This window comes from Alligator mississippiensis, chromosome 3 (assembly GCF_030867095.1).
Source record: "Alligator mississippiensis isolate rAllMis1 chromosome 3, rAllMis1, whole genome shotgun sequence".
Taxonomy (NCBI): domain Eukaryota; kingdom Metazoa; phylum Chordata; order Crocodylia; family Alligatoridae; genus Alligator; species Alligator mississippiensis.
Window position 1 is genome coordinate 15,011,497 of NC_081826.1, and position 22,549 is coordinate 15,034,045.

Sequence of the window (22,549 nt, forward strand, 5' to 3'; positions counted from 1 at the left end):
TTGAAAGAATGCTAAAGATAGGCAGGTAAATCTGCTGGTACTAAGTTTCTGTTGAAATATAGTTTTTAATTTATTTAAATTTCAGATTTTTTCTCCTTAATTAGCTCAGAAAAAGGTAAACTCTGCAGACACTATAACTGAAACCCATTAGGCCTAGCTTAATAGATTACAGACGAAAAGTTTGTGTGTTTAAGATAGTAGGGTTGCAATGCGGATGTAGCCATGATGTTCCAGGGAACGCCCAAGAGTCAAAGCTTTTTTCTTTTATCTTTTATTGGACCAACTATAAAGTTGGTAGAGCTGTTGGACAAGCTTTTGGGTGTCTGGTGCCTTTCCTGTTTAAAATGTCATTTTGGTCTCCACTACTCTTTTGAAAGCTTCTCTTTTGGCAGAGTCTGAAGAAGATACTCTGCTTCAGAGAATTCCACAAGTACCTTCTTAAATGACAGCCATCTCACATTTCTTAGTATAACTGAAACCACAAGCCACCCTCTTCATTTACCTGCTCCTGACTGCATTTCTTTATGCCTCCTAATAGCAGGGGGAGACTCATCATCCTCCCCGAGAGCAGCTTGGCTTCACTCCTCTTGTCAGAATGGAAGGTGGGTTGCCCATTTGAAATGGGGTATCATAACAGAAAACAGTATTTCCAGTCAATTGTTTAAAGAGTACCTGTGTTCTACTTCACAATTTAGAGGACTGATTCTTTTAAAACATGCAACTCAAAACTCAATCATTTTCATCATATTCTAAAGGCTGACATTTTCATATTATACCTGGCAAATTACCAGGCCATTTGGATCGACTTAAAATAAGATGCATAATGAAACTGAGTTCCCACCCCATAGTTAAAGTGACAATTGTCTCTTTATAATTTGTACCCCACAGTGTCCAAGCTGTTCACTTCACAAACAATTTAGTGACTGAACTTCAAACAGTTTGACAGAGGAACAAAACTGAAAACTTACTTGTGCTTAAAAAGTTTAAGCCAACATGCCTAAAATCCCTGTCAAAATTTGGAACCATTAACCCTAATAATGCAAGACCAAGAGTAATAGTTCTCTTTGATTGCTAGTAATGTGAATATTGCAGTTCAAAGTACTATATTTTATGATTCACGTGCAAAACCATTTGGGTTTCTTTATGAATTGCTTGGCTGCTGGAATTCTGCAAGAGGAGTTTAAGAGCTAAATTTAGACTTCCAGTAAGGCTCCTAACAGAAAGGCTGCTACCAAACAGCATTCAGATTTCACATTTCTGGCACCCAAGAAATCTCATGTTGTTTCCCCACATCTTCAATATCAAGCACATACTTTCCAAACTCATCTTCAGGGGCTACTTATCTTAGGAGTAAAAAGATGTCAGAAACTTAGAGATGCCACCAATTTGAAACCTGTTCCATTTAAAAAATACAAAAAGCTTCAGGAACTGTAATACCATGTTAAATTTGGCACTGTCTTGTAGATGTATGATTTCACTAATAAAAAGACCTGCTCCTATTGTTTTGGGAAAGATATGTAAAAACTGATAAAACTGCACAACTACCCAAAGGGATGTCAAAGGATGAAGGAAGTAAATGAAAAAGTAGTCAAAATATTTGTTCTTTCAGAGAGAAATGTTAAGTGCCCTTTAAAAAAAAAAAGGGTAAACAGCTGTCAAGTAGAAATGTGCTTTTAAAAACAAAAAAAAAAAAAGTGTTGGAGAAAAGATGCAGCACTTTAGAGCAGTCACATTTAGTACAGTCACCTCCTGGTCTCATCTTGTGTAGATCTCAGCACCGGGGGACGTAGGCATGCCCCATCCACCCCCACCCAGAGGCATGTTCCAGACCTGGAAGTCTGCCATTGAGACTGCTTCAGACTTGTCCCCATCACATGCCCTTGAGCCCTCTCACAGGCCAACATCCAAAGCTGGAATATGCCTGAAGATTAGAGATGGGCATGGTTTCTTGGGCCTACTGATGCTGGGGGACACTGCTACCTTGATAAAGACAAGACCTTTGTTTTTGTGCGTCTTTAAACCGAAAAGGAGGTGGGGAGAGACTGCATATAGTGGTGCAGAGAACTTAGTCTGAGATACTCTGCCCCCGAGCTATCTCTGAGCTACAGAGGTCAGAAGAACCTTGATGATGGCAGGATCAGAGATATAAGGCTGAAAACTGAAGAATTTAATCTAAGCTGGCTTCACTGGAAAAAAATGACACTTCCAGCCACTGTGTGGGGTTTCTTTCCATTCACTGAAGTATGGCCGTGAAGTTAGCAAGCAAAAACGAAGCTGAAATAAACCATTTAAGACGTTGCACATCGCACTTAAAGCATGACTGCAAAACAGTTTAGAGGTGAAGGCTTTTGTAACTATAGCCACCCTTAATGAGCAGAAGTACACTGGTCCAAACTTTAACTTTAACCACTATTAAAAACTTTGAGTTCAAGTACGTGTTGAAACAGTAATTTTCAATCGTTTCCATAGTAACCAAATAATTTGCAACAGAATAAGCAGTTAGCCTGAAAAAAGAATCCTATCTCATTCAGTAGTTAGCAAACTGCACTCCCCTCTACACAAACTGTGAGGGTTAGATACAATAGTGCAATGGGTTTTTACGTTCTCATTAACTTCCAAAGGCAGAACAGATTACTTGTTAGTACTTCAATAATGAAATAATTACATGCAAATGACCTAATTTCTTACATTATAAAAGAGTATGTATTTACTTATTTACCAATTCAAATGGGATCTCCCATCAACATGAAACAGCAAAGGTCAGCCATATGCCACTCGCTATTGGGACTCTAACCAGAGAAGGGATTTCAACTGCAGGCAACAAACTGGCTTTAAGTTTCCACTATCTGTTTCTCTAAAGCCACTGTTTACACCTGAGCCCAAGCACTGACCAAAATTGACCTCTGTTGTTGAAACTGTTTGAAACTTAAACATAAAACTTTCCTTGTAAATTGGTTTTGTTAAATCAGTTCAACTCATTCTTCCACAAACTGAAGGAAGGATTATGCAAATGTGAAACTGGCATCAGCCTGACACTACCATAAATTAGACATTATCTGGAGGCTAAACAGTTCAGCCCAGTAAAAAACCACTACCCTGCTGGTCTTTGAACAAACCAGGATGCAGATCAAAGCCTGAAAGAGACTGAAATCAAAGTGCTACAGTACAATTATTTAAGAATCCAGTTTTGTTGTAAACGCAGCTTGATGCACGCAAGGATTCTGGCAGCGTCTCCTTTATAAATCCTTTTCTTCAGGAATTGATTATTCGGCTTAAAATCAAAACTACAACTTGCAATGTGGATTTAGCTGAATAAAACTGTGCTTTGTGGAGTACAACCCTTGAATAAACAAACGATTTCAAGTATTTCCCACTATTAAAACCAGCAATATGACCAACAGATACGAGTTGCCCAGGGGTATCCAACCTATGGCACAAATGCCACAAGTGGCATGGGCAGCTTTTGTGTGGCATGTGGCAGATCAGGGAGGAAGCCTGCAACACAGGAAAGGAAGCAATAAGCAGATCAGCCAGGGGGCACAGAGCTGGGAGCAGAAAGCAGAGCAGCAGATTGGACAGGGGAAGGAAATCAAAGTGGCGCTTGGGAGGGTTGCAAACTAATGTGTGGCATGCCTGCCAAAAAGCTTGCCCACCACTGCTGTAGCCATTTCAGTTGCAACGTGGAGACAAAACTAACTTACCAAATACATAAGACCACAGTTCATCTAATACAGTGCTCTGCTGAAGTGGCCAGTAACACGTTTCAAAAAGAGTTGCATAAACTGCTCCCCAGCCTTCCCAAAAAGACATCATGGAAGAATTTTCTCTCAAAGTTATCCAAAAAACAAGCCTGTTAAGTCTCATATGCCCTTTAAAAAGGCCCAGGTTTATATCCTATCTTTCTGAAAAATGATAGTGTACCTAGGTATCTATAATGGTAAATAACTTTAATACTCCTTTTTGAATTCTGTTAAGCTATGCATCAATGACATTGTGGCAGCTATACAAAAGGTTCTGTGCAGCGTAAAAAAAATCCATTTCATTATTTCCATTAGTTGCCTTTCAGTTCAATTTGACACCACCTTACCCTTATATGACACAGGTTAAGCACGTGCAGTTTATGTAATATATATAGCATTCTTTATTCTGTAGATCTGTATCAACGTAACAGAACTGCATATCATGTCATGTGCAGCCACACTGTCAATTCTGTTATTTTTATTCCATTGTTACATTCTTTTTAAAGCATTGTTGTACCCTGATCCTAGGTCTTCAATGAAACAGTCACAACCATGTCCATATTTTTCCAAAATAATTACTGTTCATTTCAAACCTAGCAATGCGTCTCAGAATATTATTTCCTAACTTTTTTTGCCTTGAATGTATTTCACGTGTTATGATGCTAATTCACTTAGCTTTACAGAAGTGCTTCAACAGACCACAGGCTTCTCAAATCTTGACTAAAATCTGTATCACTTGCAAGCTCTGCTACCTCCATGCTCACCTTTTGCGTCATTCCACTGACAGATGTATTAAATATCAATCCTATCACGAAACTGAGGGTAGGGGGAGGAACTTTACCCATACAGTTGAAAACCAGCCATTAATTAATTAGATTCTGTCCAAAATCGTTGTTATGGGCAGTCTCTCTCAACATGCAATTATAGTAGCTATCTTAAGGTGATAGCATTATATAATAGCAGGAAGTATAGCTATTATTGCTGCAAGAATCCAGAAACATAGGAAAGGCTCCATAAAATGAAGCCAAGAATGCTAGACCGCAGTTGCTAGTGAAAAATTCAACTCCAATTTACTAATAAAACTTAGTACTATTCATCATACTTTTAGTAGAATGACTATTCATATACAGTGCTTGTTTTTAATATTAAACATAAAGGTACTTGTATATAGCCATTTTCTTCAAACCAAGATTGACATCTGAATGTAAAATGGGTTTACTCACAGAATTGGTTCCAAGAACTTGAAGTTTTGGTTCCCCCGACTCCAGCAACTTGGCCACCATGTGCAGAAAGCTTTCCACAAATGGTTTTATGCTTTGAGAATGGCAAGCCATCAGAAGTTGGTCCAATGCCTCCATGGCAATTAAAACATACCTGACAATGAATGAATGAATGGTAAGCATACACCTTCACGTTATGTTTAGACAAAAGGAAGCTCATCTCTTACTGTGGCCAATGCCTTTATCATAAATAGACAAATTTATGACAGGCATTTTAGCAAAGATAGGAACACAATGCAGGTAAGCAATAAGGGGCCCTTTGGGCATCAGAGCCGGGGGGCAACAAGGGCACCAGTCACAGGGCTCAAGTGCCTATACACTAATGCTAGGAGCATGGGGAGCAAGCAGGATGAACTAGCACTCCTGCTTGCAGAAAACACCTACGACTTAGTAGGGCTAACAGAAACATGGTGGGATTCTTCCCACGACTGGGCGGTACACATTGAGGGTTATAAGCTGTACAGAAAGGATAGAGTAGGGAAGAGAGGGGGAGGGGTTGCGCTCTATGTCAATGAGCGATATACATCGACCCTTATCAAATTGGAATCGGAGGAGGAGAAGAAAGTAGAAGGATTGTGGGTTAGGTTACATGGAGGTCAAAGAGAAAGGGATTTGGTGGTAGGGGTCTGCTACAGACCCCCACACCAAGGGGAAGAACTAGATTTGGGGCTCCTGAGACAGCTCTCGGAGACCATAAAAACTAGGGAGGCGGTAGTCATGGGGGACCTAAACTACCCAGACATCTGCTGGGAGACGCAGACAGCAAAGTCCCACCATTCACGCAGGTTCCTATCCTGTGTACAGGACCTCCACCTGACGCAGGAGGTGCATGGTCCCACTAGGGGGAATGCCTTACTGGACCTGGTACTGGCAACAGGGGATGACATGGTAGGAGACCTACAGATCGGTGGTCATCTGGGGGACAGTGATCACCAAATAATAGAATTCATCATAAGACGTCAAGTGGGTAAGGTAACTAGTAGGGTGAAAGTGCTAGACTTTAGGAAAGCTGATTTCAATGAACTCAGGTGTTCAGTCAAGGACGCACTGCAGAGTAGGAGTTTTGAAGAGATGGGAGCCCAGGAAGGGTGGCTGTGCCTTAAGGAAATGATCCTTCGGGCACAGAGGGAGACGATCCTGATAAGGGAAAAAAGGGGGAAAGGGGCCAAGAGGCTTCCTTGGCTGACCAGAGAAATCCAGAGCAGCCTACGGGCAAAAAGAGGGCATATAAAAAGTGGAAACAGGGAGAGATTACTAAAGAGGAGTATACCTCCTCTGCTCGCACTTGTAGGGAGGCAGTTAGATGGGCCAAAGCTACCATGGAGCTGAGGATAGCATCCCAAGTTAAGGATAACAAGAAATTGTTTTTTAGATATATAGGGAGTAAAAGGAATGCCCAGGGTGAAATAGGACCCCTACTAAATGGGCAGAAGCAATTGGTGATGGACAGGGGGGACAAGGCTGAACTCCTCAACGAGTTCTTTGCTTCAGTGTTCCTAAGCGAGGGGCAAGACAAGGATCTCACTGGGGTTGTAGAGAGGCAGCAGCAGGGCGCCAGACTACCAAGCGTAGACCCTGAGATGGTGCAGAGGCACTTGGAAGAGCTTGATGCGTTTAAGTCAGCAGGCCTGGATGAGCTCCATCTGAGGGTACTGAAGGCACAGTCGTCATTGCACAGCCACACAGACGTCACTGCACAGCCACTGGCGGGAATATTTGAACACTCATGGCGCACCAGCCAGGTCCTGGAGGAGTGGAAAAGGGCCGATGTGGTTCCCATTTTCAAGAAGGGGAGGAAGGAGGCAACTATAGGCCAGTCAGTCTCACCTCCATCCTTGGCAAAGTCTTTGAAAAAATTATCAAAGCTCACATTTGTGAGAGCCCAGCAGGAAAAATTATGCTGAGGGGAAACCAGCACGGGTTTGTAGCAGGTAGATCATGCCTGAATAATCTAGTCTCTTTTTATGACCAGGTTACAAAATGCCTGGATGCAGGAGTAGGAGTAGACATTGTTTACTTAGACTTCAGGAAGGCCTTCAATACGGTATCCCACCCTATACTGGTGAACAAATTAAGAGGCTGTGACTTGGATGACTGCACGGTCCGGTGGGTGGCGAATTGGCTAGAGGGTCGTACACAGAGAGTCGTAGTGGGTGGGTCGGTATCGACCTGGAAGGGTGTGGGCAGTGGGGTCCCGCAGGGCTTGGTCCTTGGACTGATACTCTTCAATGTCTTCATCAGTGACTTGGACGAGGGGGTGAAGTGTACTCTGTCCAACTCTGCAGATGACACAAAACTGTGGGGAGAAGTGGACACGACGGAGGGCAGGGAATAACTACAAGCAGACCTGGACAGGTTGGACAAGTGGGCAGAAAACAACAGAATGCAATTCAACAAGGAGAAATGCAAAGTGCTGCACCTAGGGAGGAAAATTGTCCAGCATACCTACTGCCTAGGAAATGACCTGCTTGGTGGAACGGAAGCAGAAAGGGATCTTAGAGTCCTAGTGGACTCCAAGATGAACATGAGTCATCAGTGTGACGAAGTCATCAGGAAAGCCAATGGCACTTTATCGTGCATCAGCAGATGCATGACGAACAGAACCAAGGAGGTGATACTTCCCCTCTATCGGGCACTGGTTAGACCGCAGTTGGAATACTGTGTGCAATTTTGGGCACCGCACTTCAAGAGGGATGTGGATAACCTGGAGAGGGTCCAGAGAAGGGCCACTCGTATGGTTAAGGGCTTGCAGGCCAAGCCCTATGAGGAGAGACTAGGGCACCTGGACATCTTCAGCCTCCGCAACAGAAGGTTGAGAGGCGACCTTGTGGCTGCCTATAAGTTCATCACGGGGGCACAGAAGGGAATTGGTGAGGCTTTACTCACCAAGGCGCCTCTGGGGGTTACAAGAAATAATGGCCACAAGTTAGCAGAGAGCAGATTTAGACTAGACATTAGGAAGAACTTCTTCACGGTTAGAGTGGCCAAAATCTGGAATGGGCTCCCAAGGGAGGTGGTGCTCTCCCCTACCCTGGGGGTCTTCAAGAGGAGGTTAGATAGGCATATAGCTGGGGTCATCTGAACCCAGCACTCTTTCCTGCCTATGCAGGGGGTCAGACTCAATGATCTATTGAGGTCCCTTCCGACCTCAACATCTATGAATCTATGAATGCAAATAGGATGGTATACCAATTATTGTTGAATTCAGTGAAAATATAAAGACATTTTTCTTTCATGTTATTTTACTTGTATCCCCCTTATCTCCCACCTTAAATTGCCATCCAGGGATTCCCTTCCAATTCCACCTGTTGCCAGTTTCATCACTTCCTACCCAAAGCTCTTTTCATTCATTTCAATGTTCCTCCTTTCTAATACCCTCTTTTGATCCCTCCATACTACTGTCTTGTCTGTACCTTTCAAGTTCTCATGTGTTATTCCCATTTCAAGGTGATGAGTTTAATTCAGATATATGGAAATTCATGTGATAAAGTCAAACACTGGCTTTTATTACAATTCTAGCTCAAACAGCTGGACAAACTGAAGGGAAATATACTGTGCAAAACTCCCAAGGCTAGGAGTTGAACTTAGTATTAGGTCCCTTTCAAATCCAACACTGCACACAATTTCCTGGTTAAACTTTAAAATACTTCTGGCTAACCAATAATATTATACAAATCCACTTTCCATGAGTATGAACAATACCTTGGTTTCTGACTTAAATGCCTCAGAGGGTAGACCAGTACAGTAATGACAAAAACAGGTTGCTATCAGTATCTATATTTATACCAATTTTCTTACCCAAAGCGATGTCTAACGACATCTCTGCTCAGTCTCTCTGCTAGGTAAGCACCTATTCGATCCAGCTTCTCTGGAGCAGAAACTGCATAGAAGGTCAACTTCTCCATATCAGCTTTAACAAGGCCATCCTAATATAAGACAAACAGTTCCTTTTTAAATTCACAGAAGTAAGTGAAAAACTTGCATTCTTCAGTTTTTCCAAAAAATGAGCAAATGGTCAGTCCATACAAATTAGAAATATGCTCCTGAAAGTATATAAAATTGGGACAAATGTCTCTGGACTAGGAGCAGGCAATTATTTTGGGTGGAGGGCCACTTAACGAGGTTTGGTGAGGGCCACATGGATAGTCTCGCCCTTTGACAGTTGTTCCACCCCATGGTTGTCATCTTGGGTTAGTTGTCCCACCCCTTAGCCCCTGACCTTTGTCACCGTAAGTCTCTCCCCTTGCTCCCTGGAAATAGTATTTTTGGGACAGGGGGTTGCCATCTTAGAACCAGAAAAAAAACCAGATCATACTGTAAAAGTCAAACACCTACTATAACATACTTAACTTTTATTACAAAAAATATTTTTGTCATGATTTGTGTTTGCATACTGTACAAAGAGGCGATTGCATAACAACTCAAACATACATTCTCAGTCTTGTATTTTGTGTGTGTGTGTGTGTGGTGTCTATGGTGGGGTGTGTGCATGCGGTGGGCTGTGGATGCATGCGTGTATGGTGGACTGTGGGGACATGGGGTATGTTGGGGGTTGTGTATAAGTGGAGGTTGTGGGGACTGGGTGTGGGTGTGTGGGGTGTGAGGACCAAGGGGAAGGGGGGGGAGAGTTGGGACCCCTCCACTCCCCCCATGGCACAGCAGGAAGCACTTTGGGCACTAGTGCCTAGAGAGACCAGAGCTGCACATCGCGGCAAGAAGTGCAGCCCCCGTCAGGCCATTTACCGCGGCTGTCCCTGCACTCATGAGGCACAGGAGGGAAGCCCTACATGCTGAAGCCAGCTTGGGAGGGGAAGGCAGACGGCTTCAGTGTGTGGGACTTCCCTCCCCTGCCGGGCGAGAGTGGGGAGCAATGCGATAGATGGCCTGGTGGGGGCTGCGCTCATGATGTGCAGTGCTGACCCTGCTGGCACTAGTGCCCCGAATGCCCCAGCCTGCTGCTGCTGCCACTGCCATTACCTGCGAGGGCTGCACGCTATGAGGGAACATGGGGAGGTCTCCACACCCCGCATCCTCCCTGATATCCACATGCTGCCCACCTGAGCTTTACAGTGCCATCACCACTCCCTGGGCACAGGCTCCATGCTGGGGCCAGTCGCAGCTCTATGCTCCATGCTCTGTGTTTCCGCCCAGCTGCAGATCAGCTGTATCCTGGCCACTTCCCTACCTGCTGCCCAGAGCCAGCAGGAGACTGGGGAAGCTGAGCAGGCCCCCGGCAGCTGCAGCAGCAGCCCCGCCTGGAACCTGCTGCTGGAAGGGCCGGGCCTTTCTGCCCACAAGGGTGGGAGTAATGCGCAATAAGGTATATTGGAGCATGTGTATACCTGGGGCATGTGTACCCTTGTGGGCGGAACTGCTGGGCAGGGCACAATCTGTTGGTGGGCGCTGTGGGCAGAATGAAAGTGCCTGGTGGGCTGCATGTGGCCCGTGGGCTGCATTTTCCCCACCCCACCTCTAAAGCCTAAAATAGAATTAACAATATAAAAAATTAAGCCTGATATTTCCAAGAAAAAAAAGAGATTGATTGTAATTTCCCCGACTGTTCTAACAAGCAGCTACTTAGAACAGGTTCACGATCATCCTTGACGTGAAGTATTTTCCCATACAAGGTACAAGTTATGTGTAATAAAGTTCTTCAAAATACTATTAAATCAACTTAATGTGTGTCAGCAGTAAGTGTCAATTTTTTTTTCAAATTAAAATTCTTTGTACAGCCACAATAAGTTTATTTCCTCAATGTCATGCATTAGACAGAACAGAATGATCTCTGTACAAAGCAACTCCCTCCCTATTTGCCTGTATTATATATGGTGTTTAAGAAGCTGATACCATTGACTTTTAACTGTCAGGAAGTATTTATTTATGCATTTGATGCATTTGCTGCCCTTCCAAAAAAGGGCTCTGAGAGGTTCACAATAAGACATATGAAGTATTCAGCCTTACCAGATGGTAATTTTTGGACTAGAAGCCAAGCAGGGGTTCAAAAGATAGTGACTCCAAAACAATCTGCCCAATGTATCTTGTTCACTTGAGTTTCCAACTTGCAAACAAACAGGAATATAGGTGTTCACCAAATTCAAAGAAATAGCCCTTTTTCTAATGAATCCTAGAAATTTTGTGCATTTTGCAAACCTCTTCTATTGATGTCAAAATGAAAGACCAGCTGTGACTAAAAACCTTGGCATCTCAACTACAAACTCCATTCCATCTACTCACTGAAGTAACATTTTCAAATGTTTATTTTCTGTCCATCAGCATCAATGAGAAAAGTCACCAAGAGACTGCGTACGATTTCCCCCACACACACTTTTGCCTAAACTTCCCATTGATCATATCATATTTCAGTAGGCTGAACAAGATAAGGTTCAATTACTGTGGAGGAAGATTATGGTGATTTGGAAATGCTACATGCATCATAAACCATGAGAACAACTGCAGTTTTGCAGTGCTACTGAGGCAGCAAGTTGTGCTTTTGTTGAAGTTCCCTTTGATGCACGCATACACAGTCTGTGCCAGTGCACCATAAGCCACATCACATTACAACACAGTTTATAAGCAACCTTTAACAAAAACTCCGGAGTAGGTTTGAAACATACAGCATTTAGCGCTATTGAGCACTTATGTGGAGCTGTATTTGTAAGGAGCATGGGCTGAAAGGACTACTAGTACCCACTACAGAAAGGATGTAGACAAAATTGGAGAGTTCTGTGTCAGGCAGTGAAAATGGTGAGGGGGCTGGGGCACACGACTTCTGAAGAAAGGCTGAGGGAGCTGGGCTTATTTAGTCTGGAGAAGAGAAGACTGAGAGGGGATTTAATAGCATCTTTCAATTACCTGAACGGTAATTACAAAGAGGATGGAACTAGACCAGGGATGGGCAATTATTTCAGCTGATGAGCCATTTAACAAGCTTTGGCGAGCTGCTGCGGGCCACACATACAAAATCTTTCAGAAGATATAATTTTACCAAATTATAGATAAAAAGCCTAAATATTCTAAAAATCAACCATCTACTATAATGTATTTAAATTTTATTTCAAAAAATATTTTTTGTCCCGATTTATTTTGCCCTGTGTATGAGTAGTGTATATAGAGGTGATTACATAATAGCCCCAAATAAAATTTTACTTTTGTATATTGTGCGTGTAGGGGAAGGGCAGGCCAGTGTGTGCATGTGGGGGAGCAGGGGGAGACTGCCTGAGCACCAGGTCCTGGGAGCCAGCCAGGGGTGGTGGGGAGCAGGTTGCACATGCAGCAGAGCTCACCTGGGAGGTGAGGGACAGGAGCAGTCTGCCCCCCTGGCATCCAGCTTGCGACTGCCCCAGCAATGCTCTGCATGGGGCCGAGCCCTGCCCACTCCCACCCATGCTGTGCTCCTGCCTGCACCCGCCAACGGCCCCAGCCCCAGCCAGTGCACACAGGATCCCCGTGCGGCTGCAATCATCCAGGTACTGCTCAGCTCCCCCTGCCTCTAGTGGCTCATCCTTCTCAGGCACTCCAGGCAGCAGGTAGCACAGGAAGGGGTAGTGGCCGTGGGGATGTATGCTGGGCACCACACACCCAGCCAGGCAGGGGGAAGCTAAAGCCAGGCAGCTCCTACCCCAGCACGTGGGGTTACAGCTTCAGCTCCCACCACCTTCCGCCCACTCAGCTGCCCACAGGTGGCTGCTCAATGCACTGGGCCGTCAGAATGGATGGAGGTCAGCCAGCAGCTGGAGCTGAAGCCCTGTGTGCTGGGACAGGAGCCACCCAGCGGCAGCTTCCCTCCCATCTGGCTGGGTATGTTGTGCTCGCTACCTGCCCCCACGGCTGCCATTGCTTCCCTGCACAACCTGCTGCCCAGAGTGATGCAGCAGGGACAGAAGGAGAAGGAGGAGAAGCTGCACTAGGAACAGCCCTGCCAGAAAGCAGTGCGTGCTGGATGGGGCTAGGGCCATTGGCAGGCATGGGCAGGAGCGCGCACAGGCTGCCCCAGGAGGGCACAGGTGGACCTCAGCCCTATGCACAGAACCGCAGGCTGGATACACTCACCCCCCGGCAGGACTGATCCAATCAGTTGGTGGACTGGATTCAGCCGGTGGGTTGCGTTTTTGCCCACTCCCGAGCTACCCTGTTCTCAGTGATGGCAGATAAGAAAAGAAGGAGCGATGGTCTCAAGTTGCAGTAAAGGAAGTTTTGGTTCAATATTAGGAAAAAAAAATGTTTTCACGAGGAGGGTAGTAAAACACTGGAACAGGTTACCCAGAGAGGTTGTGGGGGTTTTTAAGACCTGGTTAGACAAAGCCCTGGCTGGGATGATTGAGCTGGGGGCAGCTCTGCCTTGAGCAGGAGGTTGGATTAGATGCTTGTGTGGTCCCTTCCAACCTTCACTTCCTATAATTCTGTCCTACTGCAGAGACTACGCAAGGGAAGAGATAACACAATCTGTACCAGGATGGCAATTACTTCGGGCGGAGGGCCACTTACTGAGTTATAGCAAGCTGTGGAGGGCCGCATGGGTAGCCCCGCCCCTTGACAGGTGCACCACGCCCTGGTCACCATATTGGGACCACAAGTCCCACCCACGAACCACCGACATTTGTCACCAGAAGTGGCCACACACAGTGCCTCCCTCACCACACACACACACACACACGCAGTGTCTCCCTCACCCCCCCCACACACACACACGCAGTGCCTCCCTCACCCCCCCCACACACACACACACGCAGTGCCTCCCTCACCCCCCCCACACACACACACACGCAGTGCCTCCCTCACCCCCCCCACACACACACACACACGCAGTGCCTCCCTCACCCCCCCCACACACACACGCAGTGCCTCCCTCACCCCCCCCACACACACACGCAGTGCCTCCCTCACCCCCCCCACACACACACGCAGTGCCTCCCTCACCCCACACACACACACGCAGTGCCTCCCTCACCCCACACACACACCCACGCAGTGTCTCCCTCACCCCCCACACACACCCACGCAGTGCCTCCCTCACCCCCCCACACACACACACGCAGTGCCTCCCTCACCCCCCCACACACACACATGCAGTGCCTCCCTCACCCCCCACACACACACACGCAGTGCCTCCCTCACCCCACACACACACAGTGCCTCCCTCACCCCCCCCACACACACAGTGCCTCCCTCACCCCGCCCCACACACATACACAGTGCCTCCCTCACCCCCCCCACACACACACACAGTGCCTCCCTCACCCCCCCCACACACACACAGTGCCTCCCTCACCCCCCCCACACACACACACAGTGCCTCCCTCACCCCCCCACACACACACAGTGCCTCCCTCACCCCCCCCACACACACACACACAGTGCCTCCCTCACCACACACACACACACACAGTGCCTCCCTCACCCCACACACACACACACAGTGCCTCCCTCACCACACACACACGCAGTGCCTCCCTCACCCCCCCACACACACACAGTGCCTCCCTCACCGCCCCCACACACACACACAGTGCCTCCCTCACCCCCCCAAACACACACACACAGTGCCTCCCTCACCCCCCCAAACACACACACACAGTGCCTCCCTCACCCCCCCAAACACACACACAGTGCCTCCCTCACCCCCCCACACACACACAGTGCCTCCCTCACCCCCCCACACACACACAGTGCCTCCCTCACCCCCCACACACACACACACACGCAGTGCCTCCCTCACCCCACACACACACACACGCAGTGCCTCCCTCACCCCCCCCACACACACAGTGCCTCCCTCACCCCCCCACACACACAGTGCCTCCCTCACCCCCCCACACACACAGTGCCTCCCTCACCCCCCCCACACACACAGTGCCTCCCTCACCCCCCCACACACACACACAGTGCCTCCCTCACCCCACACACGCAGTGCCTCCCTCACCCCCCCCACACACACACGCAGTGCCTCCCTCACCCCACACACACACACGCAGTGCCTCCCTCACCCCACACACACACACGCAGTGCCTCCCTCACCCCCACACACACACACGCAGTGCCTCCCTCACCCCCCACACACACCCACGCAGTGCCTCCCTCACCCCCCCACACACACACACGCAGTGCCTCCCTCACCCCCCCACACACACACACATGCAGTGCCTCCCTCACCCCCCACACACACACACGCAGTGCCTCCCTCACCCCACACACACACACGCAGTACCTCCCTCACCCCCACACACACCCACGCAGTGCCTCCCTCACCCCCCACACACACCCACGCAGTGCCTCCCTCACCCCCCCACACACACACACGCAGTGCCTCCCTCACCCCCCCACACACACACATGCAGTGCCTCCCTCACCCCCCACACACACACACAGTGCCTCCCTCACCCCGCCCCACACACATACACAGTGCCTCCCTCACCCCCCCACACACACACACAGTGCCTCCCTCACCCCCCCACACACACACACAGTGCCTCCCTCACCCCGCCCCACACACATACACAGTGCCTCCCTCACCCCCCCCACACACACACAGTGCCTCCCTCACCCCCCCACACACACACAGTGCCTCCCTCACCCCCCCCACACACACACAGTGCCTCCCTCACCCCCCCCACACACACACAGTGCCTCCCTCACCCCCCACACACACACACACAGTGCCTCCCTCACCACACACACACACAGTGCCTCCCTCACCCCCCCACACACAGTGCCTCCCTCACCCCCCCACACACAGTGCCTCCCTCACCCCCCCACACACACACAGTGCCTCCCTCACCCCCCCCACACACACACAGTGCCTCCCTCACCCCCCACACACACACACACACACGCAGTGCCTCCCTCACCCCACACACACACACACAGTGCCTCCCTCACCCCCCCCACACACACACAGTGCCTCCCTCACCCCCCCACACACACACAGTGCCTCCCTCACCCCCCACACACACACAGTGCCTCCCTCACCCCCCCCACACACACACAGTGCCTCCCTCACCCCCCCCCACACACACAGTGCCTCCCTCACCCCCCCACACACACAGTGCCTCCCTCACCCCCCACACACACACACACACGCAGTGCCTCCCTCACCCCACACACACACACACACAGTGCCTCCCTCACCCCCCCCACACACACAGTGCCTCCCTCACCCCCCCACACACACAGTGCCTCCCTCACCCCCCCCACACACACAGTGCCTCCCTCACCCCCCCCACACACACACACACACAGTGCCTCCCTCACCCCCCCAAACACACACACACGCAGTGCCTCCCTCACCCCACACACACACACACACGCAGTGCCTCCCTCACCCCACACACACACACACACACACACACACACACACACAGACAGTGCCTCCCTCACCCCCCCACACACACACAGTGCCTCCCTCACCCCCCCCACACACACACACAGTGCCTCCCTCACCCCCCCACACACACACAGTGCCTCCCTCACCCCCCCACACACACACACAGTGCCTCCCTCACCACACACACACTCACCCTCTCTGTCTCCCTTTCATGCCCTCCCTCACTGCATGGACGGACAAACGGACACAGACACGCCCCCTCCTGCTCTCCCACTCCTGGCTCCATGCTCCAGTGATACGGACGGGGGCCATGTGGTGCTGCAGTGGCCGGCTGGCATGCAGGGAAGTAGTGAAAATGGCTACAGGTGGAGGAAGCGGGAGTAGGACGGGGCTGGAGGTGAGGTGCGGTGGGGCGGGACCGGGCCAGTCCAGCCTTGCTCCTGGGTCCTACTGCCGCAGGCTCCTGTTATCTTTGAGAGGCAGCCAGGAGCAGATAAATATTAATTTTCCAAAGTTTTTAGGTGCCCTGCAGTCAGATAGAATGGCCTGGTGGGCCACATCTTGCCCACCCCGATCATCATGGGCAACGACTAAAAACATAGAAGGTGAAGATCAAAATATGCTCTTATTAAACAGAATATTCAGATACTTTAACTAGGAAAAATGTATGGAGTTAAAAAGGAAATATGGGTAAACCTATGGAGTTATGGCCAAACCTATGGAGTTATAACCAAACAAACCCCTGGCCTAATATTAAATAACCTGTAACCCTAAATGATATGAAAATGCACTTAATGAAGAATACTGTGACAGATGAAAGATGAAAATCTCTTTGGAGAACCTTTTTTCCCCCCATTTAGAGCACCAAAGTTTGCCAAGTCAAAAAACTGCACTGTTTTTTAAAAAAAAATTCCAAAACAAGATTCAAATCCCTGCCAGATGTTAAAGCTCAATTAAATTACTGCTTACTTTGGGGTCTTCTGGAAATATGTTATCCACCAGCCGTTTGTAACGAGGGCGCAAAGCAGCACAGCAACAGCATACTCCTGTAGAAACATTTGCCAAACAAGTTAATAAGAGAATGGATGGGGGTGGGGGAGGGGGAGTGTTGATTTTTGTTGTTGGGAGGTTTTTTTGTTTTTTTACTTTTCTTTCTTTTCTTCAAAGAGTTCTTTAAAAATTAAAAAAAAAAAGGATTTAGAAAAGGATTTACAAAAGCACAATTACTGTATACCTGTCCTTACTGAAAATAAATGTGGGGGGTGGAGTATGGCTGTGGCAATGTCCCACAATGATAATCAAACTGTCTCCAGAGGCAGCAAAAATTGCACCAGGCTACCACGATCTACCCAATAAGAGGGGCAGGAAATCCACAGTGAAGAAATATGGGACTTCTATAATAAACAGTCATATGTCCAGAAATACAGAACGGATAACTGTCCTCTTTGTTGGTCTGAAAACGTATTTTAGCGAATGTTAACATTTCTGTTCAATATAATATTTTAACTTAAATTGAATGTAGTTAGTAAATATTTTCTAATAAGCATCTGAATACTACACAGTTGTCACAACTAACGCCAGTCTCATTAAATCAATTAATTATTTACTGTACAGTTGAGCCTTATGTTTAAAACAAACAAACAAACATGACTCGCTCTCTGTATCACGATTTGCTTAACAAGTCACTGACAGGAAAAAAGAAAAGATAACTCAGTTAGGTCCCTGATGTGCTTTACAGTAAAGGAGCAATTGAGAGGAACACCTGGTACTCTTACCAAGTAGCCACAAAGTCTACAAACTCTCAAATTTCAGTCAAATGAATACAGCAGAGGAAGAGTATAGTGACTATTTTGCAAGTGATCAGATATCCAACAAGCAAGCATTTTTCCTGAAACCTACCTCAAATATACAAAAAAAAAAAAATCCTAAGGTGAAGGCTACTAAAAGGGAACTATCCATTCCAAACTGGAGAACAGAACTAAGGTTTTCCTTCATACGATCCTGATGTCTAGGTTAGAGGATGGAGCTGGACTGTTCTCAGTGGTGGCAGTACAAGGAGCAATGGTCTCAAGTTGCAGCAAGGGAACTTTAGGTTAGAGATCAAGAAAAACTCTCTCACTAGGAGGGTAGTAAAGCACTGGAATAGGTTATCTAAAGAGGTGGTGGAAACTTCATCCTTGGAGGTTTTTAAGGCCCAGTTTGACAAAACATTGGCTGGGATGATCTAGGTGGGGCTGGTCCTGCTTTGAGCAGGGGGTTGGACTAGATGATATCCTGAGGTCCCTTCCAACCCTCATTTTCTATCATTCTGTTATTTACTAGAGGCATTATTGGCAGCATGCTGAAAGTGGGTAGGCACATACAAAAGAAAAGTACATGTCTGCAGTTGTATGATTTTACTTCAGATTAACATCTTTATGCAGCTGAAAAGTCTGTCATGTCCAGCCAGTGTCTGGGAGTTGTGCACAAACCATCCCCTGGTTTCTAACTCAGTGGCTAGTCAGGAATTCTCTCCTCTTGTGTTTGCTACTGATGAAGGGAGCTGTCATAGCTTAATTAGGCAAGAAGTTTGATCACTATATTCTTAGTTCACTTTTTGAACTAGGTCACAAGATACCATGAGCAGCGACTGGCACTGCAGGAGTAGTTGAACTCCCACTCCCAGCTTCTTCCTCTCCCCCTCCCACCAGGACAAGACAGACCATGCCACAGGAGCAATAGCCAGGGACACTTTTTATAACTCCCTGAATCAGGTAAGAAACTCCTCTCCTAGTTCTTGCCTTCCCTTCCCTTCTCCTCAATGCTCAGTGGCTTGTCCCCTCCCATTTGATCCCCTTCTCCATCCGCCACTGCTGGTGCCCCTAGCTGCCCTGGGTGAGGGGAGGGATCCATAGCTGCTCCTGTCCTGCTCCAGCCAGGAACAGTCTCGCTCAGCTGGCGACAGTGACAGTGGCAGCGGCAGCAGGTTCCCCCCCCTGCGCTTGCTCCTAAACTGGCAAGGAACAACCTGGTGGAAGGAATAAAAAAGAAAAAAATGAAGGCAGGGAGAAAAAAATCCATCTACTGCAGTTGCTCTCCCCAGCTGAGTCTAGCTCCCTACACAGCCTGGCTGGAGCTCCCCCCTCCACTCAGGGCAGCTGAAGGCAGTGGGGGCGGCAAATGGGAGGGAAGAGGGAACATACTGCTGAGCATGGGGGTGGTATTCTTACTCCATTCAGGGACAAAGTCAACAACTGTTGCTTCTATGACATGGTCTGAAAGTGTGGAGGGGCACAATTGTGCCAGTGCACAGTGCAATTGTGCCTCTGGATCCACCCCTGCTAGATACTGCCACTCTTTGCTCTCCTTTCTAGTACAGAATTTATCATGCAAGTCCTATTTCAGTTATACTCATATTCAAACCATTTAATTCATATTTAGACTGAATAAACTAATTCAGACAATTACATTATACAACTAGCAAATGACTGTTAAATTTACAACTTTTTTTTTTTTTTTTTAAGAAAGGGCATGGTCCTTCACTCTCTCCTCAATAAATCTTTTGATTCATTCCTAAATAATGTTGAAAACAAACGCGGCAAATGATTTGAAGACCATCATACTGAGATGAACACATGACTACAACCATTACTAAGAGCCAGGAGGAAGAGACGGACTACATTACATTACATCACACATGGTTTTCAATAGTGGCAGCTACAAAATGTTGAGCAAATTGATCATCTCCCCCACTTCCAACTTTTAACCAAACCTAAAAGTCTCTTTAAATTTACATAACAGAAGTTAGGAGTTTAAGTGCATCTTCAAATTATTTTTGAAAAATATTTTATACAGTACATTTTGCAATACTTCACATGGGCTAAAAAACCAGCAGCAGCTGCCTGAATTTGCAACAGCTGGCTAGATCAGGGATATTATAGAAATCTCTCAAGTAAGAGACATGAAATCCATCAAGAACAGAACAGCTATACATGGTCTCTATGATTTTCTTCTTCTGGAATTTTTCAGGCTCACAGCTCCTTATCTAGACAAAAATGACTTATTTTTGGCTTCCCACTATTTTGAAATAGTTTTGCCACTTCTTCTATGTTTCATTATCTACAATGGAGTAGAAAACAGTAATTTAATATATTATTTGCACCAAATTACCACTGAGTAATTCTTAGAACAGATTTAGCAAATTAACTTAAGAAATACTGTAAGGCTATAGAAAAAAACCCACTGCTGCTGTTTGCCATTTCACTATTAACATTTTTGACAGTTAGCAAAAAATATAATTTATTTTAAAATTCTCCCTTTTTATCTTCTTTCACATATTTCTCCCCTTCTCCTCACAAAAGACCAATTAAAGGCTAACAACAAAAAACATTATATGTATATTATGTTTCTGGTTGTTAGCTCTATATATATCCATGAGCAAGAACTACAACAGTAAATCCAATAGTATTTTGAACTGGGAGTCAAATAACTGGTACATACAATAACTCAGAGGATTTGATCTTGACTCAAGTCATAAGTTACTAGAGCCCTGCACAGAAATGCAGAGTTGTTTTGCCAGCTCGCTCTGGCAGCAATACCTTAAGTTTTTAACTGATGACAATTCAACAGTACAAAACTGTTTCTCTTCTCTAGATACCAAAATGATTTGCCCAGCTAATAATTAGGATTAAGCTAAAATGTTATATAGACAACTTGAAATATGTTTCTTTTGTAGATTTGCTATTGTATTTTATATCATTTTGTACTTATTTCATACATTTTGTAATGAAGAAATTTCAAATTGAAAAAAGCTGCCTAGTGTTTTATCCATAAATGTAAGAGATTAAGAAGGAACCAAAGCTGTTATTCCTCATATTATTAAAAAGCATCTGTAGCATACTTAGATTTTGGAAAATATTCAGATGCAGACATGAAAATATTACAATGAAACACCATTTCATACTCAAGAAATATTTCTAATTTTGTTCCAAGTGACAGGATCTCCCAGTGAACGGAAAAGAGAGACTGGTATTAATAGTCACAGTGATAGGGACAGGTTTGGAAAAAAAAAAAAACATTCAAAAATCAGCTTTTTTTTATATTTGTCAACAGAGTTGTAATGCAGTTGCATCTCTCTCATATTGGCTGCTTTGTTGCCCTGGGATAGGAAGCCTGTTCCCATCTGAAACAATGTTTTGCATTGATATTGTAAAAAATAAATGATCTTAGTAGTCTGAGTATGTGCGACAAAACCCAAAAGATTCTGACATTTCCTGCCCTATGTTTTCGCTCTTCTCCTTACTGTATTTTTGGCATCATTTCACAAGCGTATGCAATATGAAGTTAGAAGTGAATCTGAAATGGTAGGATAGCACTTGCTTTGGTAATATTACATATTTTCTGATTACTGAAATGTATATTTTCTTAAATTATTTCATATACAACATTTTAGGTAATGACATGTATATTTACCAAGAGAATACTATTTACACTAGAATACTATTTATGCAAACTAAATAAATAAAGCTTCTTGACACTTGAAAAACACTTTCACATCAAAAGTAATTTTTTTCTACTTACCCAAACACATATATGGACGTGGTTCCAATGCAAAGTTGTAGTCATAGGGTTTGTCCTGCTCAATAGTTGGAACTGGAACATATTGCTTCATCCTGGGAAGTTACTGTTTGGGTGCTCTTTCTTTGTTTTATAGTCTGCCCTTTTTCAAGTTTGGTATCCTTCAAATGTTATATAGAAATGTTTAATCTTGTGCCGGTACTGGAATTACTGTAAGCTCATCTAATTACCCTTGCAGGTGACATCAACATAAAGCTAGCAAACACGTGAAAATCTCAGGTATCAAATTCTGTTAACAATGGCTGCTACTGTAAACAAAAAGGACACATTATGAATGTGTTGTCACAGCCAATCTTGCTATAGCAAGCTTTTGTGTAAAATATGATTACAGAAAGTATTTTTGGAGGGGGATAGGAGATGAGGAAAAAGACCTATGCTAATGCAGCTGCTGTATGTTAATTCAAAGTGGTAGTGAAGCTAATTAAGGTTTGTGTAGAATGTTAATAGGACTCGATCAATATATTCCTGACAAATAAAGTCTATACAAATACATAATTGTACAAATAAATCAAAATAATCTCAAACTACTCTGTAACTTTACCACACAATTAAGTAGAGCATATTACCAACTTTAAATCCTATATAACTACATT

The 22,549-nt window shown here is 45.9% G+C and overlaps 1 protein-coding gene across 3 annotated transcripts in view; it reads right to left on the bottom strand.

The window, feature by feature from the left end:
- The window catches only part of EFR3A (EFR3 homolog A), a 145,510-nt gene that overhangs the window by 82,784 nt on the left and 40,177 nt on the right, over positions 1 to 22,549 (bottom strand). For 2 of the 3 annotated variants that reach the window (XM_019481773.2, XM_059723742.1), the window contains exons 3-6: positions 21,900 to 22,057; positions 17,310 to 17,386; positions 8,819 to 8,946; positions 4,964 to 5,114 (exon numbers count right to left, since the gene is read on the bottom strand). In XM_019481773.2, coding sequence (XP_019337318.1) covers positions 4,964 to 5,114; positions 8,819 to 8,946; positions 17,310 to 17,386; positions 21,900 to 21,990 — 447 coding nt within the window. In that variant the 5' untranslated portion in view covers positions 21,991 to 22,057. The remainder of the gene's footprint in view (positions 1 to 4,963; positions 5,115 to 8,818; positions 8,947 to 17,309; positions 17,387 to 21,899; positions 22,058 to 22,549) is intronic. The other variant, XM_006258860.4, reaches the window with a different exon arrangement.